Source organism: Rousettus aegyptiacus, unplaced genomic scaffold (genome assembly GCF_014176215.1).
Source record: "Rousettus aegyptiacus isolate mRouAeg1 unplaced genomic scaffold, mRouAeg1.p scaffold_m13_p_18, whole genome shotgun sequence".
NCBI classification, from domain to species: domain Eukaryota; kingdom Metazoa; phylum Chordata; class Mammalia; order Chiroptera; family Pteropodidae; genus Rousettus; species Rousettus aegyptiacus.
This window is the reverse complement of record NW_023416293.1, coordinates 4,259,607-4,280,590: the sequence shown is the minus strand read 5'-3', so window position 1 is coordinate 4,280,590 and position 20,984 is coordinate 4,259,607. Positions and strand designations below refer to the sequence as shown.

The 20,984-nt window shown below is 52.8% G+C and overlaps 1 protein-coding gene across 5 annotated transcripts in view; it reads left to right on the top strand.

The window, feature by feature from the left end:
* The window catches only part of EPHX1 (epoxide hydrolase 1), a 33,842-nt gene extending 13,109 nt beyond the window's left edge, over positions 1-20,733 (top strand). For 4 of the 5 annotated variants that reach the window (XM_016157450.2, XM_016157452.2, XM_016157448.2 and 1 more), the window contains exons 2-9: positions 7,757-7,944; positions 9,996-10,176; positions 13,240-13,467; positions 14,084-14,213; positions 14,743-14,951; positions 16,829-16,937; positions 19,783-19,908; positions 20,384-20,733. In XM_016157450.2, coding sequence (XP_016012936.2) covers positions 7,762-7,944; positions 9,996-10,176; positions 13,240-13,467; positions 14,084-14,213; positions 14,743-14,951; positions 16,829-16,937; positions 19,783-19,908; positions 20,384-20,585 — 1,368 coding nt within the window. In that variant the 5' untranslated portion in view covers positions 7,757-7,761 and the 3' untranslated portion in view covers positions 20,586-20,733. Of the gene's footprint in view, positions 1-7,455; positions 7,590-7,756; positions 7,945-9,995; positions 10,177-13,239; positions 13,468-14,083; positions 14,214-14,742; positions 14,952-16,828; positions 16,938-19,782; positions 19,909-20,383 lie in introns of those variants that run through there. The other variant, XM_016157451.2, reaches the window with a different exon arrangement.
* Positions 20,734-20,984: the final 251 nt, after the last annotated feature.

Below are 20,984 nucleotides of genomic sequence, written 5' to 3'. Positions count from 1 at the left end.
AGGTAAAGTCTCTATATGTCCATGTAGCAGTCATGGATCCAGGCTGTTCGCTGTCGAGACTTGAGCTGAGTTTAGTGATAGGTCAGCAAGGTGCCAACGGTTCCATGAACTGTGCCGTGAGACGTGCACAAGCCCTGTTTTCTCAATGGTCTCTGACTCCACTTTCAGTGACTCTTTTAGCAACGCCTCTTCCATTTTATTTTCTTCATTATCACCATTCGCATCATCGACATCATGGATTTGTATTTTTATTTACAACTTTCTAGCAGATGGCAACGAAGTGACTTGTAACAAAAGCAGTATATTAATTTTCGGACAGTATTTTGAAGAATGGGATTTTTCCCCCCTCTAATTCACACACAGGTACTAGCTCTGCCTCAAACACACTTACAGCTGTTTGTCAGCACCTGATCACTCTGTCGTACGGAGCTGCCAGAAGGGGCAAGAAATGTAGTGTTTAGCTGGGCTTCTCCAACTAAAATAAAAATTCCATCGCTAAGAAAGAAGGAGTGATCATAGCTGGCAGTCTGCCACACTCTCTCAGTCTAATGGCAGGTCTGCTGGAGCGGCCAGCTCAGGGCAGCTGGGAGCGGGGAGTTGAGTGTCGTGTAATCCACCGTCCAGGTCACTGTTCACTCTACCAGGAAATGCTCGTGTCCCCAAGTACACATCCTTGCTTTGGTCCTCTTGGCATGTAATTGACAGAGGGGTCATCTGAATTGCAAACACAATTTCCAAGTTAAAACTCCCGAGTCAGCTTCATCAGGATAAAGTAGTAATTCATAAAAGAGATAAAGTAGGGTCTTTTTGCAACTCATAAACGATTGCAATGGCTGCGCTTCCAAGTCTGCAGTTGTCAGCTGATGCGCAGCTCATGGCTGTAGATTCCTGTGGTCCTTCCCTGCACCGTGTACTCACTCTCTCTTTTCCACGTCTTTGCCCGTGTTCTCTTTTCTTCCCGGATTTGTCCCCATCTCATCATGAGTTTCTGCCTGGTAAACTCCTATTCATCCTGAAGAATCCTGCTTAGTGACCCCTCCTCTGTAAAACCTTTGTGACGAACTTAACCACTCCGACTTTTGCACACTTCTCTTCCATCTGCGTACAATTGTGCTCCGCTTAACGATACTCTCAGAGATGCGTTGTTAGACGACTTCATCATCGTGGGAACACTGCAGCCCTACGTGGTACAGCCTACCGCATACCTAGGCTATTGCTCCCGAGCTACAAACCTGTACAGCCTGTTACTGCAAAACAGCACGAAGTTAAATCAAGCACGAGAGAAAATGATGTAGTCGAGAGACGTGCTAAACAAGATAAAAGCCCTAAGTATCTAAAGGAACTTGATCTCCTCTGTAGCCTGAACCCAGCAAGGTTCATGGCCACGGCCGGGCCAAAACCCCAAGACAGAGCTGGGCGTGTGGGCCTTGGTTTGCTCGGTAGCACAGCGAAGGTATGTGGCTGACCTCATGGGTTTGTGAACAGAGCAGAGAGGACACAGGGTCTGGTACAGGCCGGGCAGATGCACTCAAAGACCAGGGTAAAGCAGCAGCATCATGTGCGGGTCCTGCCTGGCGGGCTTCGCGGGCCCCCAACCCATCCCAGTCTGTCTGTCCTGTCTCCCTCTGTCTCTGTCCGTCTGTCTGTCTGTCCGTCTGTCTGTCTCTCTCTCTCTCTGTTTCTTTCTCTCTCTCACACACACACGCAGGTGCACACACACACTCATACACTAACATGCTCATTCACATTCAGGGTGATGTTCTTTTTTTACCTGCTTCTGACACCAGAGCGATATGGCATACCGTTTTAAAGCAATTCTTTTTTGTAAGTATACAGAGTACTCTCTAAAATAAGATAAAAAGTATCGCATAGTAAATACATAGAGCAGTAACATTGTCGGTCTTTGATTATCGTTACTAAGTATTATGCACTATACATAATTGTACGTGCCATACTTTCATACGACTGGCAGGCAGTGCAGTAGGTTGGTTTACACACCACCACCGCACACACACGTGAGTAACGCATTTCACAGTGAGAGCTACAACATCACTAAGCGATAGGAATTTTTCCGCTCCATTATAATCTCAGTGACCACCGTCATAGATGAGGTCCGTCGTTGACCAAAACGTCGTTGTGCAGTGCATGACTGTACATGTATTATTGTATCGCTCACTCGAAGGGTGTTATTTGTTCATCTGTTTGTCCTGCTAGAGCATGAACTCCCGCAGGTACAGCCCGTGTCTTGTTCCCTGAGCCTAAAAGGACCATAATCACACGCAATGTTTGCTGAACCACCTTCTGGTCCAAGGCCAAATGTACACTTACTGTTCCAAGGCACCGATCCAACCCTCTCATTTACTTTAAAAGACAAATGACTCCTTAGTCTACAGACCAAATTCCAATTACAGAAGAGTTTGCTTGGGCTTTTACTACCAATCTTAAAATGAATCATATGTTTTAAAACTTGTATTTTTGCCCCAAGCATAACAGAAAAATTATGTTCAGTCATTAAACGGACGTGCCTTGTAATGATCCAGAGATCGAAGCACCTACTTTATTTGACCTCCTAAAGCTGTGTTTTGTAAATCGGACCCAGAAAGACAGAAGTAAATAAATTGCTTCGCCTGCATCACTTGTCACTTTTAAATAGTTTACATTTAGTTAGTCTGTTAAGGTGACAGTCATCATGTTGCTCAACTAACTTCTTCAACTTGAAACTCATTTCTGATTTCTCTCCAAGTTTCATAAATGTATAAATGCATGCCCAGAACTTGACCTCACTATCTAATCTGGGGAATTAAACCATATATGATCTCATTTCTTATATGAGTAGTTAATTACTGCTTATCAGATTTCCCTCTAAGCCCATTCACTAAATGACCACTGTCCTCCAATTATTGTATTTCAAAAAAAAAAAAAAATCAGGCTGCTTTATAGCAAAACTACCTTCTCCTTACTAGGCAAGCTAATCATTTTTTTTAAGGAAGGGCGCTATGACTCCAAGAAAAAAAAAAATGCTTTCATTCAGAAAGGCTTCCCTTCCCCAGCCCCCCAGCCTCCCAGCAAAGTATTTTGTCACTGTTCTGGAAAAGTGCATTAAAAAAAAAAATGACCTAATTGGGTAAAATATATTTCTGGAACTTTTGGGGTGGATCAGTTAAACTAATTTTAGGTGCTATCATAACAACAAAGCAGCCACTCTCATTGTGTATTGTATGTCTTCTGAATTTTTCATGGATGTTTTGGATTTTTCAAAACACGGATGTTTCGAAGTGGTTAGAATATTTTCTACACCAGCAGGAGCTGACCACACAGCAGAGCTAAATATAGCTCTCCTTGGAAACGGGGAGGCTTAGCAAACAGAATTCTGCCCCCTAATGCTGAGACTGTAACTTCTCCGGGGAGATAGAGAAGAGCTGGGTGGGACATGTCTTGCAAAAGGCTGATAGCCAAGGATGTACGTCACCCTGTGCTGTCACTCATCCTCCCAAGTCACGTTCTTGGTGAGGACACAGGGAGCACAGCAGGTGCCCCTGGACCACAGGTGTCCATACCACACGCTTCTTTGCTTCCAGTCTGTTAGCGCACATAGGCCGTGAAGGGGCTCTGGGCATGAGCTGCATAATCCAATGGAGATAGGGGCCCCTCGGGGGTTCCTTCCAACCTGGAGATCTTGAACAGGAATAGGGGTTTCAGGGAGGGAAGTAACACATGTTGGTGGAGCACCTGTTCTGAGCTAAGCGATCTTCCCAAACAGCCCGTGAGGTTGGCATTATTATCCCCATTTCACAGACGAGGCCACAGATGCTCAGAGCAGTTTGGTAACTTGCCCAAAGCCCCTCACCTCGTAAATGGTGCAGCTGGGATTTGAACTACTTGAACAAGGAAGCAAGCTAGAAACTCCCTTCTTATAAACTCCAAGGTGATCTGTTCTGAAAGTCCATGGTCATTGCTATCTGGGGAGGGAGGGTCCCATGGCATGGGGGTTCTCCGGGAAAGCCAGGCTGGCTGCTCACAGGGCAACAGCCAGGCGGGCCACCATGCTTTCCCAGTCTCACAAGGTGTTTGTGTTTTACCTGATGTAGGGAGGGCCTGGGAGATAGATAACATGTCCTTCCACCACTTAGGCCTGCACCACCCTCCTCCACGAACCGGGCAACCCGTGGCTGACTTCTGAGCCAGTGGGTCTCACTGAGTGAAGGATCAGAGCCCAGGTGGATTGCCACAGTTGAAGGGCAGCAAATAAGCTGCGGGGACACCTGTGACCGTGGCCATCCCAGGCTCATAGTGGAGCATCCCTGCAGTGACCGCTCAGTGCACTCCTGAACTGTGTCGATGCACCTGTCCAAGTCTTGCTCTTCAGGTCTCTCTTTCCTAGGCCACGTACAGACCTGTCCCCTCTCAGCACATTGCAATCACTGGGGAGCTTTAAAATATGATGCCTGGGCCCCAGCCCCCGCCACCAAAGAGAACACTGTTCCGACGTCTCTCGTCGTAGATCAGCTTCTCAGGTCTTTGTCCAGGATGTAATGGACAAAGCAGAGGGTGTGGCACGCCCTCTTTTGTCTGCGTTCTTCGGCTCAGCACTGTTTGTGGGATTGTCACATCATCCACATCATCGTGTGTGGCTGTGGAACATTCGTTCTCGTTCCACAGTATTCCGTTGTGTGAATGTGCCACAGTCTGCGGTGGATGGGCATTCAGGTCGTTTCTCGTTTTCTGCTCCCGTGACTAGTTGCTGCTATGAGCATTCTAGTCTGTGACTTCGGGTAAACATGGACACAGTTCGCTTGGGTGTAGACCTAAGAGTGAATTGCTGGATTGTAGGGTTCGTTTGTGTCTGATCTTAGTAGATTCTGCCAAACAGTTTTCCAGAGTGATTGTGGGGAGCTCTCCTGTTACAGTTTGATTTACCTTAGTTTCTCTCAGGCACTATTCCCTCAATTCCAGCTTTGAGGGTACCCTCCATGTGCCCTCTGTCACCTTAAAGGTAAATGTCTTACTTGAGACTTCCAGCGGCAGAACCGAGGCCCACGAGCCAGAGGCAGCCCTGAGCCCCGGCTTCCCAGCTTCAGGTGTGTGACTGCATGGACACTGGGTGCCTCTGCGTGCGGAGCACTGTGCTGGGGGCGACGGGGGCGACGGGGGAGACGGAAGGAAGAGAAGATTGCGTTCTGGCCAGAGAAGAGGGAAGGTGACTTGGAGGGCACAGCCGCGTTGCCCCAATGTCTTGCCGTGGCTGGCGGAGGCTGTGAGAGCAATGGGAAGACAGGCCCAGGCTAGCCAATGAGCCCTGGCGACCTTGAGTGGAGTCATTTGATCTCCTGAAGCCTCAGCCCACTCACTCTCTTTGTTGTGATAGGCTTGGCTGTTACAGCATTAGTTCTGTGGTTTGTTGGCCATCTTTTATAAACAAGGCGCGGTGAAGATTTAGGGCTGAAAAGGACATAATCCTTGGTTTCTAGAAGCATGGCTTCATGGGACAGAGAAATCTCCCCCAAATAATGAAGCGTAAGGAACAGAGATAGTCCGGGGAAGGGTGCAGAGTTTGGGCGGTGGCACCTGCTTCCTGCATTCAGTTCCTGCCTCTCCCACTTACTGGCTGTTTGGTCTTGGACACGTTACTCAGCCTTAGTTTTCTCATCTGTAAAATGGGAACGTTGTGAGCATCGAATGGACGTGCTCAGAGCAGGCCTCCCTGACGTTCCCCATTCCCCTCAGACAGTGAGCCTCAGGGCTGAGAGGGCACTGGGGCGGGGCTTCAGGGGAAGGCACTGCAGGGAAAAGGCAGGACCACGGAGGAGAGACTTCGCCGGCTTCAGAAGAGAGGGGTTTCGACAGGGGAAATGGAGGTCTGTTTGCGGGGGACAGAGAAACTGCTTCAGGCTGTAGAGTGGTGGTGGTGGGGGGGTACCCCGTGTGTCTGGCGACAGGTGCAGACTGTAGCTTACAGGCTGTGAGAAGGGGAGGTTATGTGATTTTGCTGGCCGTCCCTCCCAGGAAAAGAGAGTTGGTAAAATTTGACAGCTGGGCTGCAGGGCCCCTCCCAGCTATGGGTAGCAGGCTCCCCCGCAGCTGTAGCATTTACTTCCTTTTTCTAATGGGGTCTTGGACGCCATGGGTGCTGAGCTGTGGGTCCGCCCTTCCCCAGAGGATCGTAACCAGGAGGGCGGCTTGCGTATCCAGCCTTCTGGGTGGGACCAACTCACCAGTTGGGGAGCAGAGAGGCTCTGGGATTCTCTGCTCACCTGTGACCTTGGAGATGGTGTTTCCTCTTTGCCTTTCTTTTGGATCCCGAGGAAGAGCTGGAGTTCCTCCCACCTCCGGCCCAAGCGTTCATTCAACGCTGTTGGTGGGCTCCCTGCAGGACTGGGCTGTGTTCACTGGGATTCCTCGGGGAGCAATGTCCCCTTAGAGTTTACAGTCCAGCCTAGAGCAGAGGTTCTCAGTGTGTGGTCCAGGGACCAGCAGCAGCAGCAGCAGCAGCAACAGCACCACCTGGGAACTTGTTAGAAATGCAGATTCTCCTGCCCTACCTCTGACCCCATGAATAAGAAACTCAGTTTAACAGGCTCCCTGGGTGATTCTAACACATCCGAAAACTGAACCACTGATCTCCAACTGAGGGCCATTCCTGTCCCCATCCCAAGGAGCATTGAAAGGGTCTGGAGAAATATTTGATTGTCACAACTGGGGGAGAGGGGTACTGCTGGCATCTAGTGGGTCTTAGAGACCAGGGATGCTGTTAAACACCTTACGATGCACAGGACAGCCCTCACAGCAAAGAATTATCTGGTCCAAACATCAGCTGTGCCAAGGTTGAGAAACCCTTCTCCAGAGGGGACAGGATGAGGGCGTGGAGCGCTGTGACTCTTCTCTTTCGGATTTCTTGCTCCCTGGTCTAATGACTGGGACATGCACGTGGGCGCACACGTTTCCCCTGCTATGAAGTGAGAGGGTTGGACTCGAGGTCTCGAGTCCCTTTCCAACTTGGGTGTTCATTGGCTCCAGCCAAGCTGCTGGGCAGCCCCGCGGAGGTCCCCAACAGGCTGCTGCTACCAGAGTCCAGCTGGCCTCGGGTTTCCTTCTCCCATTGTGGGCGATGTTGGCTCCCACAGGACCAGCCCCAAGGAGCCCACCCTGGGGCGGAAAGGCGGAGCCACCCGCAGGCCGCGCGCACTCGCCGGCTTCGTGCAGGAAGCCGGACGGACGGAGCGGCGCCCTCTCTCCTGAGCCTCAAACCTTCACTGTTCTCAGACTCGAAATGAAGCAGCGGCCCTGGCAGGGAGCTCTGGGGCCTGGGGGCGGCCGCAGCGCCCTGGACGCCAGCCTGCTGGCCCTGGCGCTCCCCGGACATTCCAGGGGCCCCGGGGGAGTGGGGGCCTCAGTCCCGGTGCCCAGCCCGGGAGCGGGGCGGAGTTAAGCCGAAGGCGGGCGCGCAGCCTGAGCTCTGATTGGTCCCGCGTCTCCCGGGCCCGCTGCGCCTCACCCCCCACCCCCGGGGTGGGGGGGGGACTCCGGGGCGCAGCCCCCACACCCAGGGCTGTGAAGGAGCCAACCTGGCTCACGCTTTTCCAATCCGACGGGTGAATCTCATGGCTCAGAAAGATTACGGATGACTTTTGTCTCTTTTTCTTTGTTTCCCAAAAGCACATAAAATCACGTGTTGCATGGGAGAGAGGCGGGAGGATGGGGCCAGGGCCTGGCTGGGTGGTCGCTGTGGCTTATGGACTTTCCTCCCCACTCTCTGCAGGAGTCATGTGGCTGGAAATTGTCCTCGCGTCAGTGCTGGGCTTCGTCATCTACTGGTTCGTCTCCCGGGACAAGGCGGAAACGCTGCCGCTGGAAGACGGGTGGTGGGGACCTGGGGCGCGGCCCCCCGGCAGGGAGGATGAGAGCATTCGCCCTTTCAAGGTGGAAACATCGGACCAGGAGATCGACGTAAGGCTCCTTCTTCCGGGCAGGGCTGAGCGCAGGGGCCGCGGGAAGCCCGCCTTGAGACTGGGGGTGGGCCTTGGGCTGGGGCCCTGGAGGCAGCCGGCCTCCCCTTGGGGGTGCGCTGCAGTCTGCTCTGCTCCCACTGGGCGCAGGCCGAGTCACGCGCTCTGCCCACCCGGTCCCTTCTCCTTCCCACCTCTGTCTCCTCCTTTCCCCACCCAAGGCCCAGCTGTGTCACCTCCTTTGTGCCTGCACACAGTAGGTGCTTTGAAACCTTACAGAAGGAAAAGGAGAATGGGTGGGGACATCCTAGGTCCCACCCACCCTTCTGGCCCAGCTCAAGCCTGGCTGTCAGATCTGCCCACCCCAGTGGAGGAGGGACACAGGGTTGGAGTTTGACAGATCTGTGTCCAAATCCTTCCGCTTATTTTCTCGGTCTCAGGGCCCAAGCGGAGATCCTGAGTGACCAGCAAGGCCCTGGCGACATGAGAGGCTGAGGCACAGAGAACCGGCTGCCGGGGCCAGCACTGGTTAAGCACCTACTGTGCGTCAGGCATTCATGGTCCCATTCAGCCCCTGTGGCAATCCTATAGAGTGAGGACTAGTGTTCCCATCCTACAGATGCAGAAACCGAAGCTCGGAGAGGTAAAGCAATTGACAGATCCAAGGAGACCGAGAAAATAAGCGGAAGGATTTGGACACAGATCTGTCAAACTCCAACCCTGTGTCCCTCCTCCACTGGGGTGGGCAGATCTGACAGCCAGGCTTGAGCTGGGCCAGAAGGGTGGGTGGGACCTAGGATGTCCCCACCCATTCTCCTTTTCCTTCTGTAAGGTTTCAAAGCACCTACTGTGTGCAGGCACTCTGCTGGCGCTTGGAAGAAGAGATTCTTTCCTCTCATAGATCATAGTCTAGGAATTGAGAAAAAGAAATGTGCACAGAGAAAAGTTAACTAAAAGAGTAATAGGGATAAATGCCATAAGAAGTGCCGAGAAAAAAAAAAAGTCATGAAAGGTCTGAGAAAGAAGGGGTTAAAAACCTGAAAGTGCTCTGCATCCCAGAGAAAGCAGGCTGCGGTCCCCCTGTAGGACTTGGTAAGGAAGGCCTCGCTGTTTAGGACTAAGGCTGAGCTCTGAGGATAACTCCTGCAGTGAGTTCTTAGACTCAGAGCCTAAGACTTCTGAAATCTGTTTGGGGGACTCGGTGCTGGGGGACACTCTGGGAAGGCTAACACTTCAGAGACTCCGTGAGCCAACTCGAGCTTCCCCCGGCTGGAGCTGGTCTCTTGGCCTGATGTACACCCGTTAGAGCTGCACTCTCCCCGCCTGTGATTTTTTATCCCAGCCGAGTTATAACGTATCATTCAATGCTGTATACCAGAGTCGGCAAATCATGCTCCATGGGACAAATCCCTTCTGCCACCTGTTTTTGTACAGCCCCCATGCTGAGAATAGTTTTTATATCTTTAAATGGTCGAAAAAGTCAAAATAAGAATAATATTTTGTGACACGTGAAAATCACAGCGTTCAAGTTCAGCGTCCACAGATGAAGTTTTATTGGAACACAGCCGCATCCATTGGTCCACGTACTGTCTGTCCATGGCTGCTTCCACGATGCGAGGACAGTGGAGGAGCTGCAGCTCGAAGAACCTAAAGTATTGACTTCCTAGCTCTTTACCAAAAAAAAACAAACAAACAAACAAAAAAAAAGTTACTGGCCCATGTTATATATAAGCCCAGGTAAATTAAAGATATGAATTGTTCATGTATTTAAAACTGGAAGATGAAAAATAAAACCAACGCCTATGCTTCGGGAACAGGCACCGTTATGGGAAACAAGGTTTCTTCTGGGCTAAACTGACAACCCAGGACACAAGTCTGCAGACCAGCGCCCCTCCCCCGCCGCCCTCCTGTCCTTCCCACCCCCCTCCTCCTCCATGAAACGCGGGAATGTCGCTTTGCCTCTGCTGCAGTGCAGTGTCTTCTGGAAACAAACTTTCTCTGTGCTCAGCCCCAACCACCCCTCTCTCCCTGGGGTCCCGTATTTTGCTGCAGGATTTACACCGGAGAATCGAGAAGGTGCGTCTAACTCCCCCGTTGGAGGACAGCCGCTTCCACTATGGTTTCAACACCAGCTACCTGAAGAAAATCCTCTCCTACTGGCGGAATGAATTTGACTGGAGGAAGCAGGTGGAGGTTCTCAACAGATACCCTCACTTCAAGACTAAGATTGAAGGTACGTTTCCCAAACACCAGCTGCGGGGATGTATGTTATAGGAACGGCTTCCTTAGACACGGGATGTGACTTAGACAAAGCTGGAGGAGACCCAGAATCCAATTATTGGTCAGTTATTGGTCAGTTAAATGTATTTATAAGTGATAACGTCAGTGGGTTGCAAAAATAATGCAAAATCCCAACAAATACAGCAGTTTGAGCCTGGATTAACGTGCTGTGTGTCCAGACCCCACATGCTGAGCTGGCTGCCTCCCGGCCTGGGGCTGATCCAGGAAGACATCCCTCCTCATTCTCTGTCTGCCACTGTCCTCCTCCCTCATGTTGGGACCTTTTACGGGGTTCTCCGAGCCCCTGACTGGCCCCTGTGCTCGGGGATGCTCAAGGCTCAACCTCTGACCCCTACCTCAGCATTCTGTCCTCGTCCCCACTGGCCTCATTATTCCGCCCCCCTGTTCTGTGGTGAGATCGGTCCCTACAGAGGCCTCTGGGGTTGGCCAGCCTATCATCTTAGAGGAGAGGAGGGAGCTGCCCAAGTCACAGGGAAGTGGAGTTTCGGGGCAGAGCCCAGCTCTCCAGACTCCCAGCCTGTCCCAGCTGGGCTCTAGTCATGACACCTCTACCCCGCACCCTCCCCTCAGCACTCGCCAGGCCCAGCGCTGCCTCTGAGCCCAAGTTGGCCCCTCGCTCAGAGGAGCATCCTGTAGGCACCACCGACCCCGAGAGAAGCCGAGAGGACGTTTCCTCCACAAAGGGCAAATTACGAAGTGTGGGCTTTTAATATTTTTCTTAATCTTAAAATTTTTAATATTAAAAATTCAAAAACTAGACGGATATACAGTGTAAGGAGTCTCCATCTCAGCCCTTCCCCCCGCCCACAGTCCCCTCCCCAGGGACAGCTTCTGCTTCCCTTCTATCCGCTTCCAGAAAGAGCATGTATGTATATATGGGTACTTTTTTTCTAATTTTAAACCCAAATGATAATGTGATAGAATATGAATTAAAAATAATCTCACATCATGCAGTGTGTTCCAAAGGAGGTAAGATTGCCTACTAAAATAAACTTTAAACTAGGAGTAAATTTAGTAACATAGAAGGACACCCAGGATGTATTGTTAAGTGAAAAAAATAAAGTTCCAAAATAGAATGTATGTAGGGTTCTATTTTTGTTAAGACAAAGTTACGTTCTCTTAAGTGTTTAAAAAAATTCGCAAGTGTCACAGCCAAGAGGAACCTAAGGAGATGTGACAAGTAAGTGTCCTATGGTGCCCTGCATGGGATCCTGGATCAGAAAGAGGACATTAGGTAGGTAAAAACTAAGGAAATCTGAGTAATAGTTCATTGTGTGTATATGACAATATTATTCAGCCTTAAAAAAAAAAAAAGAAAAGAAAAGAAAAAGGAAATCCTGCAATACCCAACAAGAAGGATCAGCTTTGAGGACATCATGCTAAGCAAAATAAGCCAATCACGGGGTCTGCACTGATAGGAAGTATCTAAAATTGTCAGGCTCGCAGAAGCAGAGAGTAGAATGGCGGCCGCGGGGCAGGGGGAACAGGGAGTTGCTAGTTAATGGATATAAAGTTTCATTTCTGCAAAATGAATCAGTTCTAGAGATCAGCTACAATGTCCCTATACATAACATACCCGTGGGTCTCATGTTAAATGTTTTTAATACCATTAATTTAAAAAAAATAAAAACATTTTTAAAAACTAAGGAAATCTGAAGAAAGCGTGGACTTCAGTTATTTACGTATCAGACTGGTTCTTTCCTCGTAATGAGCGTAATGAACGTACTGTGCTAACATAAGCTTTACTAGTAGGAGCCACTGGATCTGAGCATATGGAAACTTCCCGTGCTGTCTTCCCTGTTTTGCTAGAAATCTAAAACTGTTCCAAAAGAAAAAATTTGTTAAAAAAAAAAGTTTGGCTGGACAACACAATGTTCTCTTCAGATAGTAGGTTTACGTGTGATTTCCCCCACGCCCGACTTTCGATTTAGCCATGTTTTCTCGTTTCTACAGTAAACATGTATCAGTGGAACGAATTAACAACAGGCCAGAACATAGGGGCACTGTGCTGTCAGCTCCGGCCCCCCGGCCCTCCTGGCGGAGGGTTCCAGGTGTGACAGCAGCCCTGGCCCTGTTTGCCGTGACCTTCCTGGTGCTCTGTGAGCCCCTCAGCTGGGAAGGAGCTGCACACCAAGGGGCAGGGGAGGAGCCTGGAATCCGTTCACCTGCTCTGGCCGGGATGCTGTTCCAAGTGCCCAGTACTCTACCTTAAACAAAAGTTCTGCACTTAAAGGAAGTTATACATTTAATATATTCCCTTGGAGAAAAATTAGAAAGTACATATAACACAAAAAAGAAAATGAACGCACTTGAAATTCTGCTCAGAGAGAATAATTTTTTACATTTTTATAGTTTATCCTGTCCGACTTTATAAATTCGTGTACACACAGTGTAAATGTATACACACACATGACTGTTTACAAGAGTTCACTTAGACAATGGATATGGCTTGGTAATTTCCTTTTACCACATAGCAAAATACACTGAACTGTTTTTCTGTGTCAAGTAAATACACATCTGTTCTGTCATTTTAGGCAACTGTATTTCATTCTAGAATATCATTAAGCCATAATCTATTTAATTCTTTTGCTAGATATAAGGGACTTTTCCCCCTGCTTTGTAAATTGTTAAACAAGTATTTATTGAGCCCTGCCACAAGCCAGGGACTGGTCTGGGCTCTGGGAAAACAGCCGAGCGGCCCTGGCCTTGGCCGTGGCCTCGAGGAGCTCAAGTTCTCATGTGCACGGGGCATAGAAAACGTCCCGCCCTTGCAGGTGGCTGTGAAGGCTGAGCGAGGGCCCAGGAGCTGGGGCGCCGTGGGAGTGCTCAGCCAGCGTGCGCGGTGGTTACTGTGATGGGCACCATGGCTGTGGCGGCCGGGGTGGCAGCACCCACTGTCTGAGCTCCAGAGGGTGCAGACCTGGCTGGATGTCCCGAGGGTCATGACTGCAGCCTCCCCAGCTCCCCCCACACTGACTGTGCTCTGTCTCCCCAGGGCTAGACATCCACTTCGTCCACGTGAAGCCCCCCGAGCTGCCCTCCGGCCGTGCCGCCAAGCCCTTGCTGATGGCGCATGGCTGGCCCGGCTCCTTCTACGAGTTTTATGGCATCATCCCTCTCCTGACGGACCCGAAGAACCACGGCCTGAGCGATGAGCACGTTTTCGAAGTCATCTGCCCTTCGATCCCCGGCTATGGCTTCTCAGAGGCCTCCTCCAAGAAGGGTATGGGGGCTGCTGGAGGCTGCGTAATCTACCCCCTCCCCTGCTGGGGGCAGCTTTTCCCACCAGGCTCTGGGTGGCGGTGGGGGAGAGGGAGGGGAGTTTGGGACAGTTGCTTTCAGGACCTGAGGGCGCTGGGGAAGGGGCCTGAAACTGAAGGGAAGCAAGCCAGGAGAGGAGAGCATTTGTATTATGCAACGTGCCCTCGGGGTCTGAAGGGAGGGGTGGGCGCGCGGCTGGCCCGAGCGATGGTCATGGCTGTTCGATGCTGGCTCAGGATCCTGGATTCTCATGTCATCACTCAGGGGCAGGTCCACATCTGGGCCCTGAACTGGTCCAGGGCAGCAAGGCTGACCAGCCCCACACGCCCTGTGGGCCCCCAGAAGCTCCCCCGGGCCGGCCTCAGCCCCCCATCACCCACCCTCACAGCCCGGCTGTCCACTCCCTCCACAGAGGCGGGCACCAGGCGCCCCGCCTCGCAGACTCAGGATTCCTTCCCTCTTCCTCGGAGCTGTTCCTACCTGACCTGGAGCACGGGCAGGTGCAGGATTTCGCAGGACACCAGGAGGGTCCAGGGAGTGACCTCTCCACGACTCTTCTCTTTTCCTCTCACAACCAGGCTTGGATACGGTGGCCACCGCCAGGATCTTTTATAAGCTGATGCTGCGGCTGGGCTTCCAGGAATTTTACGTTCAGGGTGGAGACTGGGGGTCGGCGATCTGCACCAACATGGGCCAGTTGGCACCCAGGTGAGGGCCACTTTCAGGTGTGCGGGTATGCGTGTGCGTGTGCGTGCAACTCGAGGAGGTGGACGGCTGTGGCGGCAAGGCCATTCACACCGGGCCCTGCCTGGACGTAGTGTCTGAGCCCTCTCGGCAGGGGCCGCCCCAGGCATGATGCTCGTGAGCGCGGGGGAGAGGCGAGAGGGGTCCCTGTCAATCAGCTCTGCCTTAGACACAGATCCTCCCTCAGTTAGGTGTCACATAGGGTTGGTGACTCTGGGCCAGGTGCCCAGGTACAGAGGGCCCCTTAGGGAAGGGAAAGATCAGGGAGTGGAGCTTTCTGATGGGCTAAGCGTTGGGAGAGACCTGACTGGAACTTTGTAGAAACTATTTTCTCCACAACCTGTTCCCTCACCTCACGTGGCCACCTTAGAGGGGCAGATGCTGCAGGGGGCTGGCCCTGGCGGCCTCTTCTGCCTCCATCTCGTCCCTCCCCCCCCCCCCCCCCGTTTCCTTGACACCAGCCCGGCCTCACCTGGTCCCTCTCTCCCCTCAGCCACGTGAAAGGAATACACTTGAACATGGGTTTCATTTTAAGAAACTTCTACACCCTGACCCTTATCCTGGGACGGCGTTTCGGGAGGCTTTTCGGCTACACCGAGAGGGATATGGAGCTGATGTACCCCTTCAAGGAGAAGTTTTTCTACAAGATGATGAGGGAGAGTGGCTACTTGCACATCCAGGCCACCAAGCCGGACACTGTGGGTGAGTGCTCAGGAGAGGGCCCGGGTCAGTGGCCTTCACCAGGCCAGCCTCAGTTGCACGCAGGAAACCTCCCACCAGGGGGAGCCTCACCTACCCCCAAGAACACTATTCACATGGTGACGGCCTCCTGTGAGGGACTAGAAGCTCTTCTGACTCTTAAACTGCGTTTTCCGTTTGGTGGATTCAGTACTTCCTGTGGCCTTGGCCCCTCTGGGATTGTGGGGGCAGGGAAGGGAAGTCTCAGGACCCTGAGGGGGACCCTGAGGGGATTCCACTGTGACAGCTACGGAGAGCCCAGCAACCATTTCTGCCACCAGGGCCATGTTGAAAGAGCATTTCTTTTTTAAAAAAACGTAAAAACACTTAAAAAGATAAACTTATACAAAGATAAAATGAACACATGTCAAAGATATTAACTCACTAATTAATTTTTTTAAAAATGGTAAAATGTAAAACAACAATTCAAAAGCAACTAAGAACACAAAATTAATGGACCAATACATGCAAAACTTTTCAAAATCCACAGAGCAGTCAATGAAATCTCCACTGAACAACAAAAAAATAGTTTTTCAGTTTTATTGAGATACAATTGCCGTTCGGCCCTGCATGCCTGTCAGGTGTTCAGCAAGCATCATGCCTTGGCTCGTATCAATCGTGAAATGATCAGCACAATAAGTTTAGTTAACATCCATCACCTCATATAGATACAAGAGAAAACACATTTTTTTTCCTCATGATGAGAACTTTTTTAGGATCTACTCTCTGGACAGAATTCATTTGCTTCTCTATGAACAAGAATCTCTTGCATTACTGAGTTTACAGAGCTATAAAACAGCTAAGACAAGGGAAGAGGGGACCACTGTCGATCAGAGAACCCCAGAAGGGTCCACTAGATGACTCCCCGAATCCTACTCCCAGGGCGCTCGGGAATTGTTTGCCCATTCCAATGTCTTTTATGGTTTTCAGAACAGTCCCATGCTCACACACATGCTCGTGATGATAATAACAATAACAATAATAATAATAATACTGCTTTATGAAACCAGTTTTGTTCTTCTGATTATAAAAGTAATCCATGTTCATGGCCAAAAAATCATAAGACACAAACAGCACGAGACAGGAAAGGTGGTCAGTCTCCGGTGACCTCTCCTCCTTCCCCACCGCCCCATCCCCCGCCTTCAAACGAACATGCCAACATTTTGGTCCACGGATCTTCACCAGTGGGATCCGCTGTAGCGTCAGCACTCAGGTCGAGACAGAATTCGAGGCGCCAGCCCAGAAGCCTCCTGGGCCCTCTTCCAGGCCCCGTAGCCCCCCAACCCTCCGGGTACCACCCTGCCGACTTGTGACGGGTAGACTCGTCGGGCCTGTTTTCATCCTTTATAGAAAATGGAACTGTAGAGTCGGTTCCTCTTTTTGAGTCTGGCCCCTCCGGCTCCACGTCCTGTTTGTGAGTCTCACCCACGCTGTTTTTAATGCCCGCCCAGCGTTTTAGCTCACGGGAAGATCAATATTTGTAACCAAGCCCCTGTTTTGGATTTTTAGGTGGTTTCTCATTTTTCAATAATCATAACATATAAACAAACAAACAAAAAAAAAACGGTACCTTTTTAAAAACAGCGTCCATATGTATTTCTCATTTGGATCTCGAAACCCCAGAGTCACAGACCCTTGTGTTTAAAGAAAACTGCCCGTGGGGTGTCTGAATCCCCGACGAGGTAGTGCAGGAGGCATCACTCCTGTTACCGGATGACACTCCCAAGGCGAGAGGTAGGGAAGTGAGGTGCAGGAGCACCCCAAATGTCAGGGCTTAGCTGTGCCCCGCCATGGGCTCCCTGGTCCCAGGCCTGAGTCGCTCCCTTACTTCTTTGTGCCAGGCTGTGCCCTGAATGACTCTCCCGTGGGACTGGCCGCCTACATTCTAGAGAAGTTTACCACCTGGACCAATTCAGAGTTCCGAGACCTGGAAGACGGAGGCCTGGAGAGGTGAGACCCACGTGCCCCTGTGGCCAGCGCCCCGTCCCGGGGCACCTTCCTCAGCCGTCACCCTCCTCCCGTCTGGGTGGGACAGCCGGCAAGTTCTGTCTGTTGTTGGATGACTCACAAATCCTCACCCTCTGGCCAGCATAGCCCTGGGGACTGGAGGAGGGACCTTGAGGCACAGAGAGGTCTAGGCCTCGCTCCCGGCCTCACGGTGTGACCGCTTGCTCTATGGAAGCGCACCCCAAAGGCGGCTGCAGAAGGAGGGCATCCTCTTGAGGCCACAGCCTCCGCAGGACATGACTCCCGGGTACCTGGCTCGACTCGGCCTCCATCAAGGTCAGCCCAGGCCCACCTTCTCCAGGGCCCACCCACCCCTTTCCTTATTTCTTCAGAGACACACCAAGCACCAGATACAGTAAACTGGGACTGGATCTTGCCTCAGGGGAGGGACTTTGTCTGGGCCATGCCCACACCCAGCACCCGGGACAGAAATGGGGATATCGTAGGTGCCCAGTAAATATTTCTTGGGTAGATGAGCTCTGAAGATGCGAGCAAAGGTCTGTGGGAGTCCAGAGAAAGGAAGATTCACTTTATCTGAGGGGCAGAGAGGAGAAATGTTGGGAGGATTTGGGCCTTGACGGGTGAATAGGAGTTTGCTGCGTGGAAAGGATAAAAAAAGGTGAGGGGGGGCAGGATTTAGGCAAGAAAAGCAGAGGCGGAGGTTGGAGTGATGAAAATGCAGGGTGTGCTGAGAAAGGTTGACTTTCCAGAGGCTGGTAGGTTGGGGCCAGACCAAGAACTCATTCCTGTGGGCGGGTCCTCCAAGAGACTCCAAGCTCTCTCCCTGGGACCTCCCCCGACCCCGCACTGGGCAGGACCCAGGGGTCGATGGGGCTCCACTAGGAACACCTTGGCAAGGGGCCTGGCTCTGCTCCGTGGACACAAATACCTGGGGCCAGATGCGAGGCCCCCGCGGGCCGCCTGCAGGCTGCCTCTGGCTCCTCCTGCCCAGCTACAGGGAGCGTGGGAGCTTCGAGCAGGGGTTGGACAGGCTCAGATCCGTGTTCTAGAAAGATCACTAACTGCAGTGGGTCGAAGGTCGTCACTGTGGTATTTTTCAAGCTGTGGTCAGAGCCTCGGGAGATGGAAGCACTCAGCCGACTTGTTAAAGGCGAGTTCACGAGTTCATGGGGTTTAAATGTTTGTTGAAACTATTTGGTTTTCATTGACCAGTTTCCATTTGTCATCGAAATTGCATTTTAAAAGATGTGTATTTGCTCTGTCCCTGCCCCATGCTGCTCTTGCTAGAGATCCAGGATTCAGACTGAGAATATATTCCTGTGTGTGAAGATGTCTTAGGAAGATAGTCTTCACTTCCGAGAAGCCTCTTTTCTTACAAATCCTTAATGTTTTCATATTTAACATTCGTACCCTCTCCTGTGCCCCCCTTTTGCACCCCAACAGCCCCTCTCTCTGCCCCTGTCTTGAGTTGTACTGGTCGGGAGCAGGGCGCAGGTGCACTGAACATTGTTTGAAAGGTGGTCGTGAGGACCAAAGTGTAACCGGCCGGCTACATCTAAATAGCCGAGCAAATGAGGAAAGTCAGCAAACTGGCCGTTGTGGGCAAACCGGCTTCTGACGAATCAACTAGGTAGCAGCAAATGTGCTTTAACCCAGGCGGCAGTGACCTGAGCAGGGCCTCGGGGTGGGGTGGTGCATGAAGACAGCCGGGGACAGGGAAAGAGAAGTGTCCACAGGGACCGAGGTTGCTAGCTGTGCCGCCAGGGCTTGGAGACGCCATTTACCAAGCAGGAAACAGAGGGTGAGGAGGGGAGTGTGTGCGTGTGCGTGTGTGTGCGTGCGGCTTCACGGGCATGCGTATGAGTGCACTAGCACGGATGTGTGTGTGTGTGGTGTCGGGAAGGGCTCAGCTGAGTTGCTGAGCGCGTGCGGGTCACGGACATGCTGCGTGGGAGATGCTGGCCGGATGTCCAGGCGGAGACGCCCACTCGATGACCTGACTCTCACACCTGGAGCTCGGGGGAGGGGTCGAGTTGAAGGAACTTGTTCCCACTGTGCTCGTTGTGAATCAGTAGTTGGAGCTCTGCGGTCGGTCTCCTCAGTGCATCCGGGGATGCTGGGAGCGGCCGTACTGGCTGCGGAAGGCAGGCGAGAAGAGAGGTTTGGGGACCGACCTGGGGAGGGGCCTCTCCCTGCGAGGCCTGGGCGGCGGGGCGGTTGCAGGTGGCAGCTGCAGTGTGCCCGGGTGAGGAGGCCTGGGAGAGGGGTCAGGGCGGGGGGCGGGGGGGAGGCTTGGGTGATAGTTGACTCTCACACTGCGGCCAGGTCCAGAACTCCGAAGGCTGCCTGGGACCAGGTTCTGGCAGGGGTGGGCCCACCCGGGAATGGCCTGTACTGAGGACCCAGAAGCGGGCACCCGAGGGGTGCAGCATTCCGCTCACAGACCTCCTGGACTTCCAGTGGTGGCCAGCCCAGAGGCCCTGGGCTCCGGTGACCTCCGGTGACCTCGCCCGCCCCTTCACTCGGGCGGGAGGCGTAGCGGCGGTGGGCGCGGGGCTGGGTGACGCGGCCCAGGATGGCGGCGAGAGCCAGCATAGCCCGCCCCGTGCGTGGTCAGCGCTCTGCATCGCCTGTAGTCGTGGTGGCCGGTGACTGCGGCTTGAACCTGGCCTGCCCGCGGCATGGGGACAATACCCCTGACCTTGCCGTGAGGGCTGAGAACGCCAGACGGGCTCGGGCGAATGCTCACAGCTTGAAAGGGCAGCCCGTGTCCGTCACACGGCGGCGCCGGGCGCTGAGGGTGTGGCCTTCGGTCCTGCTTTCCCAGGAAGTTCTCCCTGGACGACCTGCTGACCAACATTATGATCTACTGGACGACGGGCACCATCACGTCCTCCCAGCGCTACTACAAGGAGAACTTGGGAAAGAACATCATGGCTGAGAAGCACCAGCGGTGAGCCTGCCCCCGAGGGTGGGCCTTCCAGGCAGGGAGCCAGGAACCAGCCCAGCCTCCAACTCGAGGGCGGGCATTCGATGGCAGGAAAGGACAGCCTTGCCTGCAGGGCGCACTGGGTGCAGGGGATGAGAACACCGTTTAAAGAAGGTCGGGGGTGTCTGGGGAAATCCCTCTGCCTTTAGAATTAGCTCCTGGAGAGAACCCCAGGCCTCTCCCAGGATGCCGGCCTGGCGAGGCACTGATGTTCCTGGCACTTCTCTGGCTCCCTTTCCTAAGCCCATATGAAGACCCTCGGGACCCTTAGTGGGTGGAAATTGAGGGGAATGGTTAAAACTCTGGATCTGTCCTTTTCTTTATGGCTCCCTGTGGGTGAGCCAGCTGTCCCCCTGCCCAAAGGCCTCTGAACGTGCTGCCGTGGGGCACAGGCCGCCGGGCCACAGCCTACGCCACCAGAGACCTCTGTCCCTTCCAGGATGAAGGTCCAGGTGCCCACTGGCTTTGCTGCCTTCCCTGATGAGTTACTGCACGTCCCAGAAAAGTGGATGAAGTTCAAGTACCCGAAGCTCATCTCGTACTCCTACATGCCCCGCGGGGGCCACTTTGCTGCCTTTGAGGAGCCGGAGCTGCTGGCCCGGGACATCATCAAGTTTGTGGGGCTGGTGGAGCGGCAGTGACGTGGGGGAGACTGGCTGCCTCCGCCTTCTCGGTGAAGAGCCCTTTCCTGGGGGGTGGGTTTGCTTCTGCCTTCCGCCCATCGCAGGACCCCCAAGGCTCACTTGCTAAGCAACATGGCTTTGAAAATAAATGATTTCACTTCTCAGAGCTGCTGGAACTAAGTGCCTTGCGCCTGCCCTGACCCACCTGGGGTTCCGCTTCCAGCAGAGCGGGCCGGTCTGCAGCCTGAGTTGGGGCGGGGGGACCCCAGGATGCTGCGCTGTACTCGCTCCTGGTGCCTCCGGGGCAGCTCGGAGCCGAAGCCGAGGGGCCCGAGTGCCTGCTAGGGCCGGGGTCTGCACAGGGACCGCCCCCAGGTCCACGCCCACCCCGCCCTCCTCTGGGGATTGAGGCAGCCT